A 27,192-nucleotide genomic window follows, 5' to 3' on the forward strand; every position below is an offset into this window, starting at 1 on the left:
TGGGTTTTAAATCCCCCTGCTATTATGTCTATCAGAAAGCTTTAAAGTGGCTGTAAACCCTCCATATACCCAGTGAAGTGAACAGCTTCAGATGATACACAGGGATGAAACAAATCTCCCTACATAAGTTTTACATGTACATCTTCTGTCTTCACCTTGATACAGTATACAGTAGAAAGTGCTTGCTCTGTTAGAATTTTCACTTCTCGATTCCCCTGTAGGAGGAGATCATTGCTAGACACTGTGAGAGACTGTGAGACAGTTTATTGGAGGAAAGGCACACATACCCCTCCCCACACATGCAGAGCTTGCCTGTGTATAGTTTGGCAGTGTGCTAATCTATTTATAGCAACCTCCCCCGACACACACTTCTATTGCCCGGTCTCGAAGAGATTGTCAAAAGTTCTCAGGCCAATAACAGACGAACGGAGCAGGACAAAGCTACTAGACACAGGGCTTTAGAGAGATAATAAAACACTACAGATATATGTGCCCAGCTCAAATTTCATGAATCAGGTTTACATCCACTTTAAGAATTCCCACCTTACCTTTCATCTTGCACAGATGTATGGGCATTTCTTCTATACTAAAATTGTTTACTGTGATATCACTGAACACTTTAAGCTTCCCACTGTGTGCAATAGAAGCTGCAGCAAGTTAGATAGAGCCTGCCCAATTCCTGGCTGGAGTACACCCTCCAATATCCAGCCTTGTTCTCCCAATTTGACTGGCCGTTGTAAAGATCCTTGCATTTTTATTGTTTTTACTTCATTCCTGACTTCTTTCATTTCTGTCTTTCAGGCTGGCAGTTTGGTTCTCTCGGTGGACACTCAGGTCTTTTCCCATCCCGATTTGTGCAGCCAGCTGCAGCTCCAGACTACTACTCTCCAGTGGAGAAAAGAGAAAGCCAAAACATCAAGCCCCGCCCTGTGGGTCTCCGCAGAACCTTCAGCACGGAGGTAAAAGAGCAAATACCACCACATTTTGCAATTAAGGAAAAACCTACACCCTATGGAAACGAGACATTCCTGGGGTATATTTAAAGTGTGTATAAGACCTTTCACCTTTGGGTTATACTTCTGCCGACAGGAGGATTGGAAACAGGCAAATTTAAAAAACTATATGCCAGCCCAGGATATCCTCTCTTACTACCAGCATACCTCTGGTTTTTACTAGCATCCTAGGAGAAAAGACAACTTTTCTTCAGCTCTGATGTGTAAAAAAACTAGCCTCGTTTTGCTTGCCCCTTTTTTTTTGGTGTGCCGCATCTGGACCCGGCTGGACAGGATGTTGCAGGGATTGTATGAAAATGATTTTCAGGCACTGGGTTCCACATAAGGTGCTTTCCAATCTTAGTTCTGGTAACAAGTTAGCCACAGATCGCTTTCCAGATTCAGAGCTGCTGGCATTGCACTTACCCTGGATCTGAAGACTCACTTAGAGAGTGGGCCAAGATAAATCAAAAATCAGATGGCTGCACACTCACACTATGCAATTTTGGCTTTATTCAATAATACAAAAGCCTTTAAAAACAACTAAGCACAGACAGGCAGGTGGGTACAAGGTTGATGCGTTTCACACGAAATCCGTGCTTTATCAAAACCACTCAGAATGGGGCAGTCAGGTCGAGCATAGGGAACTACCTAATTTACTTAGGTCACAGGTTGCCTTTACAATTTTCAATTTCCTGACAATTTCCACCTCAGAAGGGTTTAACAATGTGGGAGTGCTGATATCTGCTGGAGACTTCTTTAGCTCCGTGGGGTGCTGTCAGTTCCTATGCACTTTCAGCTGAGGATTTTATCACAGCCATGCAAGACTTTGAGGTTTACCTCTCAGGCCGATGATAAGGAGCTGTACCTGATCGATGGACAGTGTGAACATGAAATAATAATATTTCATGTAACCAGACAACAAATAAGGGGTGCCCCTCAAGGCTCCAGCCGAGTCCTCTCCTGTAGTATACCGCTGGGAGTGCTGGCACGGACAGAGCTCATCCCAGCTCCAATGAAACAACAAATAAAAAAGACCCTATGTGCCACACATCAATGCTAGACCCTGTGGATATGTGAAATAACAGCGGCAGCCTGGGCTCCAGGCAAGCCACGCCCCCAACACGTTTCACTCAACTTATTCAGGGGGAAGCTTAATCATGGGGAAGAATATAAAATCTTTTTGTAAGATAGTTCACATATTTACAGTATGTACTATATGACTATTTTGATCATACAGTATATTTGCAATATTATAATCAACTGCAGCAATTATCAATCATTTTTCATCATCATTTTCATTGGTTACGACAAATTTTGCACGATCAAATTGAAGATAAATATATCAGATGTTTGGTATCTTCCAATTGTTATCAAATGAATTGTTTTGTAAAATGGTCAATGTGTTTTGTTGTTTACTTTTTTCAATATTTTCTTAACAATCATGTGGTTTTGACTGACATGGACAAATTTACCCTGAATCAATATATCAATTAAGGCATTGGATTAAAATAATCAAATTGAACAGTCAATCTCAAGAAACATTGGTCACCAATAGGGATGAGCTTCGAGTTCGAGTCGAACTCATGTTCGACTCGAACATCGGCTGTTCGCCAGTTCGCTGAACAGCGAACAATTTGGGGTGTTCACGGCAAATTCGAAAGTCACGGAACACCCTTTAAAAGTCTATGGGAGAAATCAAAAGTGCTAATTTTAAAGGCTTATATGCAAGTTATTGTCATAAAAAGTGTTTGGGGACCTGGGTCCTGCCCCAGGGAACATGTATCAATGCAAAAAAAAGTTTTAAAAATGGCTGTTTTTTCAGGAGCAGTGATTTTAATAATGCTTAAAGTGAAACAATAAAAGTGTAATATTCCTTTAAATTTCAGACCTGGGGGGTGTCTATAGTATGCCTGTAAAGGGGCGCATGTTTCCCGTGTTTAGAACAGTCTGACAGCAAAATCCACAGGGGAACCCCGAACCAAAATTAAAAAAAAAAAATGATGTGGGGGGTCCCCCTAAATTCCATACCAGGCCCTTCAGGTCTGGTATGGATATTAAGGGGAACCCCGGGCAAAATTTTTTAAAAAGAATGGCGTGGGGTCCCCCTCAAAATCTATACCAGACTCTTCAGGTTGATGGGGACAAGGGCCTCATCCCCACAACCCTTGCCTGGTGGTTGTGGGGGTCTGCGGGCGGGGGCTTATCGGAATTGGGAAGCCCCTTTTAACAAGGGGACCCCCCAGATCCCGGCCCTCCATCCCGTGTGAAATGGTAAGGGATTTGTACCCCTACCATTTCACAAAAAAAGTGTCAAAAATGTTAAAAATGACAAGAGAAAGTTTTTGACAATTCCTTTATTTAAATGCTTCTTCTTTCTTCTATCTTCTGTCTTCTTTCTTCTTTCTTCTATCTTCTATCTTCTATCTTCCTTCGGTTTCTTCCTCCATCTTCTTCTTCTGGTTCTTCCTGGTGTTCTCGTCCAGCATCTTCCTCCACGGCGCCGGCGTCTTCTTCCCTTCTTCTCGGGCCGCTCCGCATCCACCATGATGGGAGGCTCCCGCTGTGTGACGCTTCTCCTCTTCTGACGGTTCATAAATAATGGAGGGTGGGGCCACCCGGTGACCCCGCCCCCTCTGACGAACGGGGACTTGACGGGGACTTCCCTGTGGCATTCCCCGTGACGTCAGAGGGGGCGGACATGGAGGTCACCATGCGTCAGAGGGGGCGGGGTCACCGGGTGGCCCCACCCTCCGTTATTTAAGAACCGTCAGAAGAGGGGAAGCGTCACACAGCGGGAGCCTCCCATCATGGTGGATGCAGAGCGGCCCGAGAAGAAGGGAAGAAGACGCCGGCGTCGCGGAGGAAGATGCCGGACGAGAACACCGGAGGAAGAACCAGATGAACCAGAAGAACCAGGAGAAGAAGAAGATGGAGGAAGAAACCGAAGGAAGATAGAAGATAGAAGAAAGAAGATAAAAGAAAGAAGATAGAAGAAAGAAGAAGCATTTAAATAAAGGAATTGTCAAAAACTGTCTCTTGTCATTTTTAACATTTTTGACACTTTTTTGTGAAATGGTAGGTTTACCATTTCACACAGGGAGGGGGCTGGGATCTGGGGGTCCCCTTGTTAAAGGGGGCTTCCAGATTCCGATAAGCCCCCCGCCCGCAGACCCCCACAACCACCAGGCAAGGGTTGTGGGGATGAGGCCCTTGTCCCCATCAACATGGGGACAAGGTGTTTTGGGGGGCTACCCCAAAGCACCCTCCCAATGTTGAGGGCATGTGGCCTTGTAGGGTTCGGGGGGGGGCACTCTCTCGTCCCCCCCTCTTTTCCTGCGACCTGCCAGGTTGCGTGCTCGGATAAGGGTCTGGTATGGATTTTTGGAGGGACCCCACGCCATTTTTTTTAAAAAAATTGGCGCGGGGTTCCCCTTAAAATCCATACCAGACTTGAAGGGTCTGGTATAGATTTTGAGGGGGACCCTACACCATTTAAAAAAAAAAAATTTGGCCGGGGGTTCCCCTTAATATCCATACCAGACCTGAAGGGCCTGGTATAGAATTTAGGGGGACCCCCCACGTCATTTTTGTTTTTAAATTTTGGTTCGGGGATCCCCTGTGGGGAATTCCCATGCCATATTTATCAATGAACTTATATGTGTATTGTCGGACCGGCAATTCATTAATAGCCGTGAGTAGTTTTAAATGACTTTTTTTCCTTTGAAATGTCATTTTGCTGTCAGACTGTTCTAAACACGGGAAACATGCGCCCCTTTACAGGCATACTATAGACACCCCCCAGGTACGAAATTTAAAGGAATATTACACTTTTTATTGTTTCACTTTAAGCATTATTGAAATCACTGCTCCCGAAAAAACTGACTTTTTTAAAACTTTTTTTGCATTGATCCATGTCCCCTGGGGCAGGACCCAGGTCCCTAAACACTTTTTATGACAATAACTTGCATATAACCTTTAAAATTAGCACTTTTGATTATTCATGTTCGTGTCCCATAGACTTTAACGGTGTTCGCGTGTTCGAACAAATTTTTTGCCTGTTCGCATGTTCTGGTGCGAACCGAACAGGGGGATGCTCGGCTCATCCCTAGTCACCAAAATAAGTGTATAAAAAACCTTTTGAGTAATTTCTCATATTAAAGCAATGTCAATCAAGAATGTGGGAATTAAAAGAAGCTAAATGTGTCTTATGGTGATCTGTTTTGACAGAGTGGCAAGGTGAGCGAGGGGTCAATCCAAAATCAGAGTCCTTCACCTTCACCACAACCCACTGATGCAACACATTATACCATGGTGGAGTTCGCACTGAAATATTTCCGGGAAGCACAGAGCATGTGAGTAAAGTTCCAAGTGCTCTGTTTTTTAAAGCTTGTAAAAAGCTAAATGGTTATGATGATTGGAGTTAATACCATTATTCATATATACATCCAAAAACATGATTGGTAGCCCATGATACAAATGCAATACATACTAATATACTGTCAGTGTAATGTATCTAATCTCTGCATCAATTGTAAAGATATTATGCCCAGGTTATAGTAAACTACAACTGGCCAATGAAATATCACAACATGCAGGGGATATCTGCTCATCCTCACATGACTTTCATGGCCCCTTTCCAACGATCGGACCGTTCAGGTCCGCCTGTCAGTTTTGACGGCAGACCTGAACGGGCGATCCATGTTAGTCTATGGAGCGTCGGATGTCAGCGGAGACATCCGCTGACATCCGACCCTGTCCGATCCACTAAAAGCAGACGGATGGCCCTACGTCCAGGTCCGTTACTGGCGGATCGGGTGAGATCTGACGAAAACGGACTTGCTGTCCGTTTTCATCCGATCCCTCCATAGGCGGCAGCGGCGCCTGACAAGCCCCTCCCCGCTCAGTGAGCAGAGAGGGACCTGTCATCCGCCGGCTCAGCGGAGATCAACGGACTGATCTCCTGCTGAGCCGGCGGACCGAGGCGGGCTCCGTAGAAACGGAGTCCGCCTCGCATGAAAGGGGTCTAATATGAGAACTTGTACCCTTCTGATCCATCCTAATCATCCTGATGTAGACAGCAGTACATGGGCAAGTTCCTTCACTGTTGAAGAGTATAAGATTAGCCCTAGTTTTAGGGAGGAGTGTGATTTGTCCCAAGTGCCCCCAACTGCCTTAACTTGTGGCCAGGCTATTAACATTCAATTATTTACATATTCCTTAAGTGTTAGTAAGGCCCGCTTGGTATTTTTTACCTACAGATAGGCCTAATATAAGGCTTACCTGTAGGTAAAATTAATATCTCCTAACCGTGCACTGTTTAGGATGTATTTACCTCACTGACATCACTGGTGCATGCGCTCTGAAGGTCCGGCATACCTTGCCGGAACTTCAGAGCTTCATGCCGGAACCAAGGGCTTCCGGGTGCACGCGCGGGAGTGACGTCATCGCGGCTCCGGCCAATCACATAGCCGAAGCGCGAACCCAGAAGAAAGACTGGGGGAACATGTGACAGTACAGCAGAACTTCAGAGCTTCATGCCAGAACTGGGGGCTCCCGGGAGCATTGCGTGGGAGTGACGTCATCGCAGCTCCAGCCAATCACATAGCCGAAGTGCGAACCCGGACGAAAGACTGGGGGAACGTGACTCAAAGCTGACAGTACAGCGTTGGAGTGCTTTGTTCCAAGGTGAGTATTTCATAATACTCACATTATACTAGCAGATTATGCCATTGCCTTGCAGGTCTTTCTTTTTTTTTCTTTTTTTTTACAACAACCGCAGTTTACAACCGCTTTAACAGTAAGTAAATAAGTATTAAAACAAGGCCACTCTGACCTGTGTAGCTGCAGACACTGTGGAGCAATCCATCCTCCTAAATCCTCAAAAAGAGAAGTAGACTGTAAGGCTGGCAAGTCACTGCTAGAGAAGTGTGGGAAGGACTAGATTATAGACATGTGCAATTCGTTTTGTTCTGAATTAGTTTTTTAACGAATTTCGACAAGTCCGTTCATTCGGAAACATCCGAATTAACAAAAACTCGTTTAACAAATGTTTCCAAATATTTGTAAATTATAATATTCGAATATATTCGAGAAAATTCAAAAATCCGAAAACCCAAAAATGTGAAAATGTGAGATAACTAACTATTAAATTATAGGTATTGGAATTACCTTTCAAATTTGGCTATTTGAAAGTAACAAATACAAATTTATCAGAAGTTATGAATTATCCGAAATATCGAATGCCGTGTCTAAACGAATGGAACATAATAATAATAATAATAATAATAATAATAATAAATAACAATAATAATAAAAACTTTTATTATTATTATTTATAAATTTGATACCTTCCATTTTTTAGATACAACATGTTGTTATTTTGGATAATTTTGCAAAATAGCTCAAGCTCTGTCAGATTGGATGGAGAGAGTTGGTTAACAGCAATTTTCAAGTCTTGCCACAGATTCTCAATTGGATTTAGGTCTGGACTTTGACTAGGCCATTCAAACACATGAATATGCTTTGATCTAAACCATTCCATGTCGAGGCACTGTAGGTAATAACGCCAGAGTTTGTTGATCCAGGGAATATCCGATTGCCCTCTGTGGGATCAGGAAGGAATTTATATTGCTCTGCTTGAGCAAATTGGATCATATTTTGTAGGTTTTTTGCCTTCCTCTGGATCAACTGTGGGTTTAGGATTTTGTATATAGAGGTTTTCTATTTATTCTATTTATTTATTTTTTCTATTGGTTGAACTAGATGAATTTGTGTCTTTTTTCAAGCTGACTAACTCTGTAACTTTGTAACCTGTAATAAGTAAAATTCATATTAGCTGTTGTCTCATAGGCTTGGGTGGAAGGGAATGGCTGCTGAAGGGAAGAAAGCAATTGAGCTGGTGCAGCACACAAAGGTAGGAAATTTTTAACCCCATCACAACACCTTAGTCTACAACACTTAGCTAGCAATGCATCAATTTGCTAAGTGTGTCATACTACACATACCACCATAATCTTCACACAATCATCATGTCCTGTAACTCTTCCTTGATCTCACTCATGGTCCTCATTACAGTCTTACAACTCAATTAGGCTCCTAAACATGTTCATAATCTTACACAGCCGGTCTCCTCAACATCACCAGTCATCTTTCTAAACAGTATTATTGTACCACAATCATTTCTGCAAACTGTACTGCTCAAGGTCACTCACATGAACCAATATCTCATTTTATGCTATGCTTTTCAGGTACCAATTCAGGAGTCTTTAATATTATTTAATGACAAAGAGCTGAATGAGCTGGCAACAAACAACTTCATGGGTATGTATTTTCATCTTAGTTACGGAAAAATTCTGTTTCAAGGAATCATCTGTAGGGAGCTGATAAACATAATAATGCTTTGAGACTGCTTTTATAAAAATATACCTTTGAGGCTTTTAGTTGCTTTGCTGCATGTAAATTTTAAAAACTAAGCTAAAAATTACCAGCTCAACACGCAGTTGAAATAAACATGTATAAACTAGTTTACCTGCAAGGGATTTGAAATTCTGCTCAGCCTTTCTTGTGATCCAGGATCCATCTCACAGACAGCACCACCAGATGTTGGACCTCCCTGTAGACCATGCTGCTGTTATGCAAAAAGGCCTGGTCCAGAAATGTTCCCAGCCTGTTAACTGGACAGTGGAAACAGCAACTCTGTGTTAAAGTAGAACTATAGGCAAAACTTTTTTTTTTCATTTTGGATAGAGCAAGGGAAGATTATAACCCCTGTAAGATTTTTTTTTTTCACCATCTGTTTCCCATTGGGGAGATTTCCCTTCACTTCCTGTCCAACAGCCAAACAGGAAGTGAGGAGAAATCCCTCCAAATAAAGGGAATTCCTTGGGGACCCCCAGGTCATCAGAACTAGTGTCTTCATTGGAAGATTTCCCCTCTATTACTTTTCTGGGGACAACCCAAAATTTGGGATTTTCAATTACTTTCAATGATAATGGTAAACAGGAAAAATAAGGAGGAGGAGTCTCCCTAACGGGGGCACAAATAGCAATAAAAACTGACAAGCATTCTAATCCATCTCCACTCTATTCAAAACTAAAAAACAAATTTTACCTTTAATTTTACTTTAAGCCAGTCATTTACTGGTATAATTTTGTTCAAAATGTTTAATTTTAAGACCTTCATTTGTTTTTCTAATCATTAGTGAGGTCAGATTGGTGTTCGCTTTCTACCACAGTGATGAGAAAATTGGAAGGAGCATGATGGATATCTTTTCTCATACAAACGAATTTCAGTGGATGTGATTTTTGTTTGGGAAAGTCCATTTGTTCCACAATGGAATGTTAAAGTTTTTCTAAAGGTTCAAGGTTTTTTACCTTAATGCAATGCATTAAGGTAAAAAAACCTTCTGGGTGCACTCTGTATGCATCGCACTCCTGAACCCTGCACTTGTTGCACGCTCCTAAACTTTGTACTTTGTACGTAGCATACTCTGCATGTAACGCACTTCTAAACTTTGCACTCTGTATGTAGCACACTCCTGAACCATGCATTCTGTAGGTAGCGCACTCCTGAACACTGAAATCTGTACGTAGTACACCCCTTGTCACGTACCTGGTCGGAGGCCGGAGTGCCGAGAGGGCTTCCCTTGTGGCTGAGTGCAAAGCATCCCTGAAGGTGGGAACAGGGAATGCTAGACCCAAAGAAGCAGGGGTCGCCAGCTGCGATAGGTTGAAGTGCAGAAGTGGTGTACACCAGATGATGGCCAGGCAAGCAGGATGCCTTGCAGGGCAGGAGTCCCTCAGATGCGTCAGTAGCACTTGATAGTGGGAAGAGCCGAGTACCATGTCAGAAGTCAAGCCAGTAGTCATACACAGGATTAGGGATGAGCTGAACACAGTTCGGCTCGGTTCGCACCAGAATTTGCGAACAGACAAAAAATTTATGCGAACACCGTGAAAAATCAAAAGTGCTAATTTTAAAGGCTTATATACAAGTTATTGCCATAAAAAGTGTTTGGGGACCCGGGTCCTGTCCCAGTGGACATGTATCAATGCAAAAAAAAGTTTTTATAAGGGCCGTTTTTTCAGCAGCAGTGATTTTAAGAATGCTTAAAGTGAAACAATAAAATAAAATATTCCTTTAAATATCATGCCTGGGGGGTGTCCTTAGTATGCCTGTAAAGTAGTTCATTTTCCCCATGTTTAAAAAAGTACCGCAGCAAAATTACATTTCTAAAGGAAAAAATGTCATTTAGCCCTGGTTCACACTGGAGCATTTTGACATGCGATTTGACATGTCAAATTGCATGTCAAATTGGCGGCAATTGCCATTAATAGCACCATCCTAATCGGTGCGACGCCGCATCTGCGGCGCTGCACTGATTTCAACAAGTAGTTTCTGTACTACTTATTGCGATTTCAGGGTGCGATTTACATTGACATCTGTGCAGAAACCTGCACAGATGTCACTGAAATCGCCGGCGAAATCGGGACTGACACGCGGGAGTGAAATTGTGAACTCCACGCCATAATTTTTTTTTAAATGGCATGGGGTTCCCCCCCCAAAATTTAAGTTCACTGTGTTCGGGCATCGGACACAGTGCACTATGGGAAGCGCCACGTCAATGCAATCACGAGATTGGAGACGAGGCGCTTCATTTGCAGGATTTTTACCTGCTTTGTGGCGCATTCCAAAGCGCCAAGCAACATCCACGTGCGGGTGCTTTGTTCTTTGGGTTAAGATGTTTCTTTTGGTTTCCCTGTGAAACCGGAAGTGACGTCAGAAGCTCAGTGGAACGCATGGCCCGAGCAGAGCTGGTAAGTATGGCTCTAAGGCTGCAAAATAGGTGAACTGCGAGCGCCATGCTTGGCGCTCGCAGTCCACTCAGCTGTGTTAGGAAAGTGAATGACTATTCACTTTCCTAACACTGAACCGCCTCTCCACCAATCAGGTGCTCTGGTCTGTTGCCTGTCGCCTGATTGGCTGTAAGGACAGGCGCCGCCATTGGACGCCTATCAGGAGGCTGGTGACGCATGGAGGACCTCGTTCGTCGCCATCACCCACTGCCCCACAGACACAGGGTAAGTGCCGGGCAGACGGTGAGCGGGCGGGGGGAACACTGGCAGCATTTAATGGGCACACTGGCAGCGTTTGATGGGCACACTGGCAGCGTTTGATGGGAACACTGGCAGCGTTTGGGCACACGGGCAGCATATGATGGGCACACTGGCAGCATATAATGGTCACACTGGCAGCATATGATGGGCACACTGGCAGCATTTGATGGGCACAGTAGCAGCGTTTGATGGGCACAGTGGCAGTGTTTGGCACAGTAGCTGCGTTTGATGGGCACAGTGGCTGCATTTGATGGGCACAGTGGCTGCGTTTGATGGGCACAGTGGCTGCGTTTGATGGGCACAGTGGCTGCGTTTGATGACACAGTGGCTGCAATTGATGTTTTTTTTTTTCAAAATGTTTTCAGTTTGTTTGTGCCCCACACCACCACCAAAATTTTGAGCACCAGCCGCCACTGGTATATATAATATACGGACTACACTATGTACTCTGCTGAAAAATTGGGCTTTAGGTGTTGGTGGTGGCAGAACACTGTAACCCCTCACAGTTACTCTTGATGGGCGCAGGAATGGGCCCTGGTGTTAAATATTATTTCAAAAATTGTAATTACATGCCTCTGTTAAACAGGGGCAGAAACATTGGGCCTTAGGTGTTGGTGGTGCCAGAACACTGTAACCCCTCACAATTACTCTTGTTGGGCACATGAATGGTCCCTGCTGTTAAATATTATTTCAGAGGCTGCTTGCCCTCTTTTAGTGGCCTGTGAGCGTCTGCCTCTCCTTGGAGGCCTTCCGGGCATGATAGGTATTTTTTTTTAACACCGCACTACACTGTATTATATACTGTGTACACCGCCTGAAATGTATTTGAAACTGTACACACTGTATTATATACTGTGTACACCTCTGCACTATACTTGAAGCTGTACACCGCCGAATGCACTGTATATATAGGATACACTGAATGCAGAGTGTGTGTATGTATGTATATATATATACTATAGACAGTATATATATTTATCAAATATACTGCCTGTACTGACTGAATATATCAAATACACTGCCTGTACTGACTGAATATAGAGTTTACACTGTATAGCCCAATTTTTTTAAAGCAAAAGTTAAAGCAAATTTCTTTACATCAGGTTTTCCAATGCAGAAAAATAGGAAACAGAAAATGCTGAGCCACCTGTCTCTCTCTTAAGTAGCACCGCTGGTCTTGTCACTGTTATCTCAGACTGTCTCACCCAGCCCTCCTTGCTCTCTGGGCTTTCTGGCTCTTTGGCTCACTCAGCCTGTAGTTACAGATCCATGCTGTACGGGCCCAGTCCTGGCCTCTTATTAGAGTTCTGCTGACACCCAAGGCTATCTCACTCCTCTGAGACTTACAGATTCCCTATGTCCCCTGGACTTGCCTAGTTTTTCTGCCTATCTCAGTCTTTCAGATTCTCTCTTAGGCTCCCAGACTCGCTTTGCTGCCTCCACTCTCTTAGCCCAATTGACATGGAATCTCTTCAACATGGAGTACTGTCTCCTGAGTAGATCACCCCTGTCTCCTAACAGGAGCACACAGCTGTCTTCAAACAGGAGCCCACCTACCTCCTGGCTGGAGCCCTGAGCTTTACTTAGACCTCACCTATGACGAGTATGCACACCTGCACACTCACACAAACTGCAAGTCTCCAATAAGCCCTGGACACAGGATTGAAGGCCTCATCCCACCCAAGACACCTTGATGTATAGAAGAAGGAAACAAGGACTTTGTAGGCACCACTGATGAAAAAAAAAACAAATTTTATTTGTAACAATTCACATAAAGATTATAAAAAAATCATATAAAAACATCACTGTAGCAGCCTACAGTTACACACTTAATATCTCCATAGCAGCTGCTTGAGTTGAAAGTGCAGGGCCAGGGGACCACGATAACACTCAACATGGCTGAAGAGATTTAAATAGTAATATTGCAAAAAGTAAGTATATAATATCTATTAAATTTGGTACATCCACAATGTATTTAGATAAAAGTAACAAGACTGTGTCTGAAATACAGCAACCCCAAGAGAAATTGCATGAATAAGTGAGCTGTGAGCACATGTGGGGACATACCAGATAACAAGAAATATAAAAGAAACAATAGAATAAACACAAAAAATGTGTTAATTCAAAATATATACTGCAGAAAAAAAAGAGGGAAGTCACACCACCACTATAATTGCTGCTGATATATGTATGGTAGAAACTAGATGGAAACCAATCGGGAGCATCGCCGAAGGCTTCCGCATCACCTGACCCGGCCAAATATGGATGCGCGCAAACCACTTTGCCGTCCGCGCATGCGCGACCGGGTGGAATGATTGACAGCCACCGAGCGGAAGCGGGGCAACGAATGTCCCAAAGGGGAATAGGAAATTGATGAACTCCCCCTAACTAAATCTCCACACAAGGCACACTGAGAACTGCCCACGCGCAGTTCCCCAGGAGCAATGTGACGGCCCAGAAAGCTAGATGACAAATAAACTTCGATGGGAGAAGTGAGCCAGAAGGGAAACACCCCAAGCTAATCCCACAGTGCTGCAGCCTGACCTACATGGATTGCATGATACAGAGCCCAGCAAACCGGGCCGCACATCCGCCCACATATCTCTACATGCAATTAGAGTGCTGAATAACAGAGACAGACAGTACATACATATAACATATAAAAAGAGAAAAACATTTTTTATATAGTATACATAAAAAATACATTTACATATGTTCATCAGTTTAAGCAAGTGGAAACATCTATTCACTACTTCTTAGATGTTAAATTATGGCAACATATCATGTTAACCATTTACTATAAGGGTGATCCACCTGAACAAATCCAAGGTAGTCTCGCCTAAAGTGTCCTTAGTAATGCTGGAACTATGCGTATCTAACTCCCAAAATTAATAATACCGAGTGTATATATAGTCCTATATCTACAGAAATGTCTTATAGGATTGTACCTCATTAGTTCCAGGTGAATAGGTAGCGTTAAGACACTCTATCCATTTAGTTTATTGGTGCAAGATCCCAGTCACCTTCTCTGGGATCCTGTGGAATAACCACCAGGACCAGAAAGGAGACCAGGGATGAATCAAATGTGTGGTAAAGGTCTAAGTGTCTGCTTACAGTTGTAATCATTTTACCATTGGTAGAGTAATAGATGTGGTCCTGATGTCTCTGTCTAAGTTGGCGGATGGTTTTGCCAACGTACAATGCTCCACATTGGCAGGTCATTAAGTAGACTACACCCTGGGTACCACAGTCAGCCCTAAAAAGAGGGTGGAACACTTCCCTGTTGGGGGTGTGAATCTGGACCCTGTGGACACCCAGGGCAAAAAGTACAGTGACCACATTGGTACATCCCTTTACTACTGGTTTGTGTTAGTGAGGTAGTGGTATAGTGGCTGTTAGTAAGGCTATCACTTAAGGACCTTGCACGTCTGAAAACAATATCTGAGCAATCAAGAATATATATAGTAACCATCGGGTCATTAGGGAGAAAGTGCTAGTTATGGGATAAGATATTGCTGAGTTTTTGCTGCTGGTCAGAATATTGAGTGATAAATTTCACGGTGGACGTGAAGTCAGTTTTGGCTTTGGATTTGTAAAGTAAATCTCTACGAGACTGTTTTAATGCCTTGTTGAAGGCCTTACGTAGCAATGATTTGGTATACCCCCCTCTGTAGAAGGCGTTGTCACAACAGGTTGGCCTGAATGTTAAAATCAGTAAGATGTGTAAAATTTCTTCTCAATCTGATGTATTGGGCGTAAGGAATGCTACAGACCAATTTCGTTGAATGAATGCCAGAGGCATGCAAGATAGTGCTTCCTGCAATCGCTTTGCGATACAGAGTGGTGGCCAAACAGTTGTCAGAATCTTTGAAGATATAACGATCAAGAAAGGATATCATGTCAGAGTGACTAGTAGCAGTAAATTTCAAGTTATGTGTTGTTGAGGGTATTTACAAAGATGTCAAGGAGTTGCTGTTTACCTGTCCAGACAATAAATATACAGTCGATATATTGAAGCCATGTGGCCACATGGCTCGTATATCTGCCCAAAGTGTCATCGGAAAAAATCTCCCGCTCCCACCCCCCAGGTACAGATCGGCGTAGGCCAGTGCACACCTTGATGTCTTCAGACTCCGGATCCTGATCCGGGATAAAAATACCCAGAGAAAGCTGAATACCCAGTTTCCTGCGCTCAGTACAGACACTCTGGAGCTCCATACTCTATATCAGTGTGTCATTTTTCCCTATAATTACAGAGTGGCAGGGCCTAGCACTGTCACACTCTTTATATACACATATATATATATATATATATATATATATATATATATATATATATATATATATATATATATATATATATTATCAAACAAAAGTGAGTACACCCCTCACATTTTTAAAAGTATTTTATTATATCGTTTCATGTGACAACACTGAAGAAATTACACTTTACTACAATATAAAGTAGTGAGTGTACAGCTTTTATAACAGTGTAAATTTGCTGTTCCCTCAAAAGAACTCAACACACAGCCATTAATGTCTAAACCGCTGGCAACAAAAGTGAGTACACCCTTAAGTGAAAATGTCCAAATTGGGCCAAATTAGCCATTTTCCCTCCCCGGTGTCATGTGACTCATTAGTGTTACAAGGTCTCAGATGAAATGGGGAGCAGGTGTGTTAAATTTGGTGTTATTGCTTTCACTCTCTTATACTGATCAACGTGGCACCTCATGGCATAGAACTCTCTGAAGATCTGAAAAAAAGAATTGTTGCTCTACATAAAGATGGCCTAGGCTATAAGAAGATTGTCAAGACCCTGAAACTAAGCTGCATCACGGTAGCCAAGACCATACAGCGGTTTAACAGGACAGGTTCCACTCAGAACAGGCATCGCCATGGTCGACCAAAGAAGTTGAGTGCACGTTCTCAGCGTCATATCCAGAGGTTGTCTTTGGGAAATAGACGTATGAGTGCTGCCAGTATTGCTGCAGATGTTGATGTAGATGTAGGCTAATGTAAACAAGCATCTCCTCGTTCTGCCTAGTGACAGTATCACTGATCTCAGCTCCCTGTGATCGGGAGCAGAGATCAGTGACATGTCACACGTAGCCACGCCCCCCCCCACAGTTAGAAACACTCCCCAGGACATACTTAACCTCTACACTGCCCCCTAGTGGTTAACCACTTCACTGCCAGTGTCATTTACACAGGAATCAGTGCATTTGTATAGCACTGATTGCTGTATAAATGACAATGGTCCCAAAAATGTGTCAGAAATGTCCAATGTGTCCGCCATAATGTCGCAGTCATGATAAAAATCGCTGATTGTCGCCATTACTAGTAAAAAAAAAAAATTATCAATAAAAATGCCATAAAACTATCCCCTATTTTGTAGACGCTATAACTTTGGCACAAACCAATCAATAAACGCTTATTGTGATTTTTTTATTACCAAAAATATGTAGAAGACTACGTATCGGCCTAAACTGAGGAAAAAAATGTTTTTTAAATATTTTTTGGGGATATTTATTATAGCAAAAAGCAAAAAGTAATGCGTTTTTTTCAAAATTGTCGCTATTTTTTTGTTTATAGCGCAAAAAATAAAAACCGCAGAGGTGATCAAATACCACCAAAAAAAAGCTCTATTTGTGGGAAAAAAAGGACTTCAATTTGGTTTGGGAGCCACGTCGCACGACCGTGCAATTGTCAGTTAAAGCGACGCAGTGGCGAATCGCAAAAAGTGCTCTGGTCAGGAAGGGGGTAAATTCTTCCAGGGCTGAAGTGGTTAATGGCTGTGTGTTGTGAGCTATTTTGAGTAGGCAGGAAATTTACACTGTTATACAAGGTGTACACTCACTACTTTACATTGTAGCAAAGTGTCATTTCTTCAGTGTTGTCACATGAAAAGAAAATATTTACAAAAATGTGAAGGGTGTACTCACTTTTGTGAGATACTGTGTATATATATATGTATATATATATATATATATATATATATATATATATATATATATATGTGGGTCGCTTTTCAGTTCAGATTTAATTTGTGTATTCTTTTCTGCCCAGCTCTGATGAGGTTCATGGGAGACCAGCAGTACCGGGAGCAGGATGATGTCAAATGTATCTATGAGATCTTGGTGGTGAGTATGGTGAATAATAGATACTTTAGCATAGATGTAAATTTAAACAATACTATTAATAAGTATTTCTTGCAGCTGTGCAGAGAAAAACCGATACTAAAAGATGAGGTCTACTGCCAGGTGCTGAAACAGATCACTGAAAACCCCAAACAGTGAGTACCTACAAATTAGTAATTTTCTGCCTAATCAGATGTACAAGAGCCCTAGTTTGTACATTTGTGTCCAGGGCCATTCTGTGATTGTGGCAAAGTGAAGCAACCGCCTTGGACGGCCCTCGGCAGAGGGCGACACTGGGGCCAGAGTGTCCATACCGGACACTCCTTCCTTATTGCAGCTCAGTAACTTTGCTCTGTGTACACAGTGTCATTGACTGTTATGGTGCAGACGGACACCCCTAAACCGTATGTGGCACATTGTTGCAGGAATGGATGAAGCTAATAGCATAATGCATAATAATGTAATTAATACCTGTGTTTTTTGGCTGTTGGTTAGTGTGAGTGCTGTCTGAGGATTTATATTTTTAAATAGATCTTTTCGTATGTTGGCAACATTGAAAAGTTTTAAAGTAAACCAAACCTGAGAGAAACATTAAGGCTACCTTTGCTAACATACTTCTTAAAAAGCTAGCTACCTATTATACTCATACTCATACTGAAACATTATACTCACACTCATACTGAAACACTCACGTTTCGGTGCTTCAGTTATCCATATCAGGAAGGTCCGACTAAAGTCAGAATTTCCTATCTGCATACTTGTTCTGGATTAGTGACTCAAGTATTAAAGGGTTAGTTTACCTTTACCAAAAAACTGCCTATGCAGATAAGGGGTGTCTGTAGATAAAAACAAACTGTGCAGCTCTGACTAAAGTTGGATAATGCCCTTGCTATAGGTGTACTCCATTTACATACCTCCTGAAGCCTGACTGGAATACTTCAAGGGTGTTACTAGGAGGATGCTAAGCGAGGCCTAGTCATTATTGCTCACCTCTTTCATCACAGGCTTGAGCTCAGAGCTACTGCATCAGATGAAAAAATGTGAGGGTTTGAATCAGAGAAAGAGTTCACTCCTGTTGATGGTGGAGGTGAGCAATAACCACTAGGAATCAGTTCACAATGTCCTGTGAGTATTAGAGGCAGGCTTTAGGAGGTACATAAATGGCCTACACCTATAGCAAGGGCATTATTCAACCATAGTCAGAACTGCTCAGGTTTTTTTTTCTTTATTAAAACACCCCTTACCCTTAAATTGATTGTAAACCTTCCTGTTTTATTTTTTTTAAATAACAAACATGTCATACTTTCCCCAACTGTGCAGCTGGTTTTGCACAGAGTTGCCCCCCATCATCCTCTTCTAGGGTCCCTCGGCGTCTCTCGCTGCTCCTCCTCGCATCAGATGACCCTCTGGGAGAAGCACTCTCCCGGGGGATTACCGTGCGGGCGTGCTCCCGAGTCCAGCATTTGCGTCCATAGACACGAATGCCGGACTCGGCCCCGCCCCATCATTGGATTTGATTGACAGCAGCAGGGCCAATGGCTGCACTGCTATCAATCTATCCAATCAAGAGCCGGGACCCCGTGCAGAGAGGGAGAGCGCGTCTCTACCGAGGGAATTACGGGGCTCAGGTAAGTAAAACGGGGGGGCTGGGGGGGGGGGCTGGGGGGCCGGTCACTGCCAGAAGTCACTGCAATAGGATGCATTAAGGTGAAAAAACATGAGGGTTTACAACCCCTTTAAAGGGTGAACCAGCACTTTCAAGCCAGAGGGTCAACATGAAACTGAACTGAAAGTTTTCACTTTTCTAAAGTATTGGCAAAAATTGGGAGATTTTAGTGAAATGTTGCCTGATTGGCAAAATGCATTAGAGCAAAAAGGGGAAGGTAAAATGAGGGAGGTTGGGCAGTGGACTTAAAATGGCTACTGGTGGTTATTCCTTCATCTATTTTGGACCTGTTCTTGAGCCATAGAACAAGCCTTCATTATATAAAACATTTTCACAGAAAAAAAACAGTGCAAAAAAAGCATCAAACACAGAAAAAAGGGAAAAACACACAAATACAAAGAATATTAAATGAAATAATCAAAATTTCCCTAAGTACACAAAACACCCTCTTAATAAAGAAAAAAAAGAATAGATTTGTTTTTAAGGAGCTTGATAAGCAAAATTGAGAGTTCTTACCTCTGCAAAAAAATCCCTCCACTGATCAATACTAGGGAACTAGCATTTGCAGAATAAGAAGCAAGGCCGCCATTAGGGGGGGACAGCCCACACACATGTAGGGGGACCAGGTGTCCCAAAAGGCCTGGGCCCAAAGTTGCCACCTCCGCCGAGTCCCAGTCTCCCGCTGGCCACAGCTGTCAAAATTATTAGTAGCTAGGACTGCCTGGCATCCTAGCAACCAATCATGTGCAGTCAGAGGCCCTCGGGAGAGGAGGAGGATGTAACCTCCTCCTCCCTTCTCCATCGTATACTAATGCTCCACCTCCTGGCTTTCGCCTTCCGTTCTGGTGCTGAGTATGGAACTAGGACTCAGGTGAAGGGAATCCCTGGAGTGCAGGAGATCGCAATACAGCACTCTCTATATACATGTAGGTACTCTCACAATACAGCAGTCTCCATTTACAGGCAGTCTGGTGTATTGTGGTGCTCCCACAATACAGGGCTTTCTATATACAGGCAGTCTGGTGTATTGTGGTGCTCCATATATTGTGGTGCTACATATATGGGGATGTATTTTTGCTGGATTGGTCTATCTCTTTGCTGGATTGGACTGTTTCTTTGCTGAATATATGGGGCTGTCTCTTTGCTGGATTGGGCTGTTATCTTTGCTGAATATATGGGGATGTCTTTTTGCTGAATATATATTGATGTCTCTTTGCTGGATTGGGATGTCTCTTTGCTGGATTGGGCTGTCTCTTAGCTGAATATATGGGGATGACCCTTTAATGAATATATGGGGCTGTCTCTGCTGAAATATATTGGGATGTCTCTTTGCTGAATATATGGGGCTGTCTCTTTGCTGGATTGGGCTGTTTGCTGAATATATGGGGCTGTCTGTTTGCTGAATATATGGGGCTGGCTGTTTGCTGGATTGGGCCGTCTCTTTGCTGGACTGGGCTGTCTCTTTGCTGACTATATGGGGATGTGTCTTGGAAAAGGTAGTGCAGTTAGTGTTAGTGTAGGGTTCTGCTCAAAAGAGTCTCCCTTGTTGTTGTGGCAGGCTTCAGGCTTTTTTGGCCAAAATATGATTCCTTACTGTTAAAACTTGAAAGCACTGATGACTTAGAATACACTTTTCACTTTCATATATTAAAACAGAAACAGAGAAAAATACCACCAAAATAAAGCTCTACTTGTGTGAAAAAAAATGATAAAAATGTCATATGGGTACAGCTTTGCATGACCGTGCATTTGTCATTCAAATGCGACAGCGCTGAAAGATGGAAAAATTGCCTGGGCAAGAAGGGGGTGAAAGTGCCCGGTATTAAATTTGTTAAGCCAGCCATACATTGATTGAATTTTGGCTGGTTTAGCAGGGACAGGACGAATTTGGATCCATGTGTGGGCAGGGAGGTTGTTCAGAAGTTGATCTACCGATTGACTTCTGTACTACCGCCCTGTCATTTTTCTTCTGCTCAGTCAGAGCTGCAGAGACTATAACCAGCAGCGGTGATCAATGTATTCTGGTGGTGGGGAAGTCTCCCCGCTGTTAGAATACAATAGCTCAGCGGGATGATTCTCTCATCCACGTTGCGTGTGTGGATGAGGAATTGAGTCCGTTTTTTCATTCAACCCACTGGTTAAACAAAAAAATTACTCCTGTATGGGCTGCTTTGCACAGACAGTGTCACTGTGTTCTCTGCAGCAGGGTAGCACTTCCTATCACCTATTCAAAATCTATATCCCTCCCTTTTCATATGTATTACTAAAGTATCTTTTTGTTTCTAATTTTATAGAGAGAGCTGCAACCGTGGCTGGATTGTGCTGAGCCTGATGACTGGATATTTCTCGCCTACCCCCACTTTACTGCCATGTGTTACTAAGTACCTCCAGGACACTGTTGGTGATTATCAAGGTACGTCAGTCACTGACGTATATCGTCTAACAAACTGTGAAAGCACATGGGTTTTACTGCTTCCAGTGACATCTGCAAAGGTTCCTGCAGGCCAAATGCACTTGTCAATGAACTCTGAATGATTTCAGAAATGTCTCAAACTGATGTCAAATGCAAGTGAAATGCATCTAAAAGCAAGCTGCATTTGCCCATCTACACAAACCCTACGCCCATTGACAAAGGCCCTAAGGATCACCGCATTGAAGTGTGCATGATAGCTCATTCTCAAGGCTGTTTGGCCAATACTTTCTTACATAAACACCCTCATGTGAATGTCTGGCCACTGTGCACATGAGGACATGGCTTGCTTATGTAGAAGTCCTTCTAGAACCTGCAGGCCACACCATTGCCACGTAACCTGCATTTTTCTACCATGGCCAGTTAAACCTAGGTTTGTTGCCAAAGCTAGGAAGAGAGAAGCAACAACCTTTCCATGAAAAACATTTAGCATTTAAGGTGTCTCCTTGGCCCTAATAGTCATACACATGAAGAAGAAGAATAAGAAGTGGTGTGTCCACTTCTACTCCTTGGCATGGTCTGCCAAGCAAGTCTAAATTTGGAGGGAACACTTAATCCCATAAACCATTTGAAGCATTCTTTCAAATTTTTCATGTGTTGGTTTTAAAATGGGTAGTATAGGCACAGACTTACTGTACCTCCCCCAACATTCAATGATCATAAGTATACCTAAAGATCCATACAATCATGTTCTCACTGGCCAAAAAAAATCCAGGAACATGCCACTGGGAGCACACTGGTGGAGGGAGGGGCCAGCTCTCGGCACTGCTTGGAAGTGTTGAAACTTGTTGGTTACAAAAGCCTGGGAGATCATTGAGATCCTTCATCGCATGACCAGCAGTTCAATATTCTTGTGTTGGATTGAAAGCAGAATTGTGGATAAGTGGTCCTGATAGGTTAGATACGCAGAGAATTGCCCCTTAGGATTTGGTTAGAGACAGGAAAAATCTCATGGGTGGAGCTTCCAGGACATGTAAGAATCTGGTTGTTATATCAGTCTAAAGCACCCCATAGATGATACCATTTTTTTTATTGAACGGCCGCCAGAATACACTGATCAGTGCAGCCAGCTATAGCTGGTGGCAATAATTGAGTGGCATTTATCTAACAGGCTAATTGTACAGAAGTTGATTAGTAGGTCAAGTAATAGGACTGCTCAACCACTATCTCCATACATGGATCGAAGTTTGTCTGGTCCCTGTTGAAGCAGCCAATTTTTCATCCACGTATAGTCAGCTTTAGGTGGAGCAGACCTTTATATCTTTCATGAATTCCAAATGTTTGTTTAGAAGACTTTTTATTGATACTATTTTTTATTTTTAGAAATCTCTCGGAACTGCCAAGAACACTTGCGTCATACTGTGCTGTATCATGGCCGCCGGCATCTACCCCCACGGAATGAAGTGGAAGCTCTGCTGGTAACTGAGAATATTTAGAAAGGATGCTGAGCATAGTTTGGGCTAGAAGTGCAAGATAAACTTAATGATACAGTATCTCACAAAAGTGAGTACACCCCTCAAATTTGTGTTAATATTTTATTATATCTTTTCATGTGACAACACTGAAGAAATGACACTTTGCTACAATGTAGAGTAGTGAGTGTACAGCTTCTATAACAGTGTAAATTTGCTGTCCCCTCAAAATAACTCAACACACAGCCATTAATGTCTAAACTGCTGGCAACAAAAATGAGTACACCCCTAAGTGAAAATGTCAAAATTGGGCCCAATTAGCCATTTTCCCTCTCCGGTGTCATGTGAGTCATTAGTGTTACAATGTCGCAGGTGTGTTAAATTTGATGTTATCGCTCTCACTCTCTCATACTTGTCACTGGAAATTCAACATGGCACCTTCATGGCAAAGAACTTTTTGAGGATCTGAAAAAAAGAATTGTTGCTCTACATAAAGAAGGTCAAGGCTATAAGAAGATTGCCAAGACCCTGAAACTGAGCTGCACCACGGTGGCCAAGACCATAAAGTGGTTTAACAGGACAGGTTCCACTCAGAACAGGCCTAGCCATGGTCGACCAAAGAAGTTACGTGCACATGCTCAGAGGTTGTCTTTGGGAAATAGATGTATGAGTGCTGCCAGCATTGCTGCAGAGGTTGAAGGGGTGGGGGGTCAGCCTGTCAGAGCTCAGACCATACGCCGCACACTGCATCAAATTGGTCTGCATGGCTGTCGCCCCAGAAGGAAGCCTCTTCTAAAGATGATGCACAAGAAAGTCTGCAAACAGTTTGCTGAATACAAGCATACTAAGGACATGGATTACTGGAACCATTTCCTGTGGTCTGATGAGACCAAGATAAACTTATTTGGTTCAGATGGTGTGGCGGCAACCAGGTGAGGAGTACAAAGACAAGTGTGTATTGCCTACAGTCAAGCAGGGTGGTGGGAGTGTCATGGTCTAGGGCTGCATGAGTGCTGCCAGCACTGGGGCGCTACAGTTCATTGAGGGAACCATGAATGCCAACATGTACTGTGACATACTGAAGCAGAGCATTAACCCCTCCCTTTGAAAACTGGGCTACAGGGCAGTATTCCAACATGATAATGACCCCGAAAACACCTCCAAGACGACCACTGTCTTGCTAAAGAAGCTGAGGGTAAAGGTGATGGACTGGCCAAGCATGTCTCCAGACCTAAACCCTATTGAGGATCTGTGGGGCATCCTCAAACTGAAGGTGGGGGAGCGCAAGGTCTCTAACATCCACCAGCTCTGTCGTCATGGAGGAGTGGAAGAGGACTCCAGTGGCTACCTGTGAAGCTCTGGTGAACTCCAGGCCCAAGAGGGTTCAGGCAGTGCTGGAAAATAATGGAAAATAATGGTGGCCACACAAAATATTGACACTTTGGGCCCAATTTGGACATTTTCACTTAGGGGTGTACTCACTTTTGTTGCCAGCGGTTTAGACATTAATGGCTGTGTGTTGAGTTATTTTGAGGGGACAGCAAATTTACACTGTTATACAAGCTGTACACTCACTACTTTACATTGTAGCAAAGTATCATTTCTTCAGTGTTGTTACATGAAAAGATATAATAAAATATTTACAAAAATGTGAGGGGTGTAGTTACTTTTGTGATAAACTATAATTTTGGCAGAATAAGCTCATTAATAATACTTTTCTTCCTTCAAAAGAATGGACGGGTGTCTCGACGTGCCGTTATAGTTTTGCCAGGCGGAGTTGAATACACCACAAAAATCAAGACCTTTTCTGTGAGTATCAATAGAAACTAGAAAGATACATAAACAGAATTGTAAAAGACCTTGGACAGCACAGACAGATGTTTTATGTTACTTGCAGTCCATGCAACACACTGCACCTTTAATTCTTAGGGCCAGTTCATACCTAAATCACACAGGAACCTGGTCCGCGTTCCTGTGTGCAGTGCGATTTTTAGCCCATTCAATGAATGCATTATTTAAAAAAAAATACACTGCACTAGATCTTATGGTACTGCAGTAGTATGCGATCCAGCGCAGGCAAATGGACTGTGTTTGGGGTGTCATTAACATTTTATTAAAACAGATCACACACACCTAGTGAATTTTGAACGCGGTGTGGAAAACGCTCACGGAACATGGGTTTCCGGCACAGCGTCCTGGTGTGAACGAAACTGTAGCCTTGGTTCACATTAGAACGCGGTGCGGGAAACCACATTCAAAATGCACTCAGTTGCGATCTGCAGCGGGTATCAGTGTTAAGTTAAGATGAATATATGTACCAGCACACCTCAGATCTTCAGTCTAAACAGTTTTTATTTCAGCATGATCACATCACAAGCAAGAGAGTGCAATGTTCCAGAGTCAGGCAGGACCTCTTCATCATGTGATCATGCAGTGTGTTTCCAAAAGTAGCGCATGCACTACTTTTCAAAATGAATAGGCTCAAATCGCACCACACTAAAGAACAATATTTGATAGATCCAGCTGCAGAACTGATGGCATGTTGGAGCTATATGTAGTAAAAGGATTCTATGGAATTTTGGATATGCTCCTTAACATCTGAGTCATGGGTTGAAAGTAGTTGTGAACATACAATGTTATAGACACTTTCTTTTCTTTAGAAACTTTAAACAATTTCAACTATGCAGGTACCATAACTGCTTTTGTTTAGTTTCCAAAATAATCTTTCTTACCTTTTTAAAAAGGTTAAAAAGTTCTGTCATGTGACCATACATTTCTTTATCCTGACAGTGGGGGGGGGAGGTTACAGGACACTGTGCAGACACCCCATGTGCCTGAATTCCATAGTCTGTCCAGCATGAGGCAAGATGCAGGCTGTGCTTGAGCAGGGGCGTGTTCAAGAGGCAGGCTGTGACTGGGAGGTGTGTGCCCAGAGGCAGGCTGTGATTGGTCAGGGGGCATGGTGGCTGAACAAACTACCCAATACAATCATGCTGTATACTTGCAAAGTGTCCTGTACCTATGAAAGGAGGACCAAAGAATGCAAACTGACTACACTAACACAGATCAACTTCTGTACTTTGTGTGGTCAGTTTAGAACAAGGAAGAAAGGTGACTAGCAGGATCAACTAGGTACTTCAGATGGAAGAAGTCAGATGCATACCACTACAAAGCTGAAGTAAAGACCTCATTACAAATCTTTTAACAATAAAATTGTTGTACACAAATTAGACTTTAAAACATTAAAGGCTGACTATACTTTTAACCACTTCCCACCCACCATATAGCAGAATGACGTGCGCAAAGCGGTTAAGTTATCCTGACTGGACGTCATATGACGTCCAACAGGATAAGCCGCGACCACGCGCCCGTTGGTGTGGTGTGTCACACTGCATCACCGATCTCGGTAAAGAGCCTCTGACGGAGGCTCTTTACCATGTGATCAGCTGTGTCCAATCACACCTGATCACATCGTAAACAGGAAGAGCCGTTTGTCAGCTTTTCCTCTACTCGCACTGACAGACACAAGTAGAGGAGAGCCGATCGGCTGCTCTCCTGACAGGGGATCTGATTGATTATCAGTGCAGCCCCTCCGAGGATGCCCACCTGGTATGCCCATCCATGACCACCAGGGAAGGGGAAAACTTACTTATTTACAAAATTTTACAACAGAAACAAAGAAAAACTTTTTTCCCCCCATATTTTCAGTCTTTTTTTTTTAGCAATAGATAAAAACCCCAGTGGGGATAAAATACCACCAAAAGAAAGCTCTATTTGTGAGATCAAAATAATAAAAATGTTGTTTGGATACAGTGTTGCATGATCCTGCAATTGTCATTTAAAGCTGAAAATTGGCCTGGGCAGGGAGAGGGGGAAAGTGCCCTGTATTGAAGTGGTTAAATAACTTAATCCTCCCTGAAGTGGTTAAATAACTTAATCCTCCCATTGCGAACTATATCCCCTCGTATTTACCATTAATTAGTAGGCTAATCTAAGGAAAGGAAATCAAAGGAAAGTGGGAAAGTGACCTGGGGTGTGCCGTAGTCAAAAGGTCAGCAAGCCTAAAAGGGGGCATACCCAAGAAGTAACTTAGAAATAATGAAGAAGTAAAAATAAAGGGAACGGGTGGGTGGGCTAACCGGAGTAGAAACGCAGACGGAAGGGAGGACTAGAGGCTGGCCTTTTAAAGGCGAGACCCCTCCCACAAATTCAGGCGGGCCTGCGCCCTGCCTTCCTACTTGTACTCGGAGACTCTTGTGCATAACTAAGGAAAGGAAATAGAAGGAAAGAGGGAAAGTGCTCCTGAGAGTATTTGAAAAAGAGGAGTGTGGGGCCTTGGGGGTGACCTCACTTCCGTGGATGATGGTATAGTAAACTCGCCTTTTCCTCGGTACGTC

At 43.0% G+C, this 27,192-nt stretch overlaps 1 protein-coding gene across 1 annotated transcript in view; it reads left to right on the top strand.

Annotated features, from left to right (window-relative positions):
- Positions 1–27,192, top strand: part of MYO15B (myosin XVB) — a 233,436-nt gene that overhangs the window by 166,836 nt on the left and 39,408 nt on the right. Inside the window, exons 28-36 of the mRNA XM_073608123.1 lie at positions 802–959; positions 5,223–5,347; positions 7,845–7,908; positions 8,243–8,315; positions 17,177–17,250; positions 17,326–17,402; positions 21,208–21,326; positions 22,707–22,801; positions 24,527–24,604. Of these exons, the coding sequence (XP_073464224.1) occupies positions 802–959; positions 5,223–5,347; positions 7,845–7,908; positions 8,243–8,315; positions 17,177–17,250; positions 17,326–17,402; positions 21,208–21,326; positions 22,707–22,801; positions 24,527–24,604 (863 nt within the window). The remainder of the gene's footprint in view (positions 1–801; positions 960–5,222; positions 5,348–7,844; positions 7,909–8,242; positions 8,316–17,176; positions 17,251–17,325; positions 17,403–21,207; positions 21,327–22,706; positions 22,802–24,526; positions 24,605–27,192) is intronic.

This window comes from Aquarana catesbeiana, linkage group LG12 (genome assembly GCF_042186555.1).
Source record: "Aquarana catesbeiana isolate 2022-GZ linkage group LG12, ASM4218655v1, whole genome shotgun sequence".
Classification (NCBI taxonomy): domain Eukaryota; kingdom Metazoa; phylum Chordata; class Amphibia; order Anura; family Ranidae; genus Aquarana; species Aquarana catesbeiana.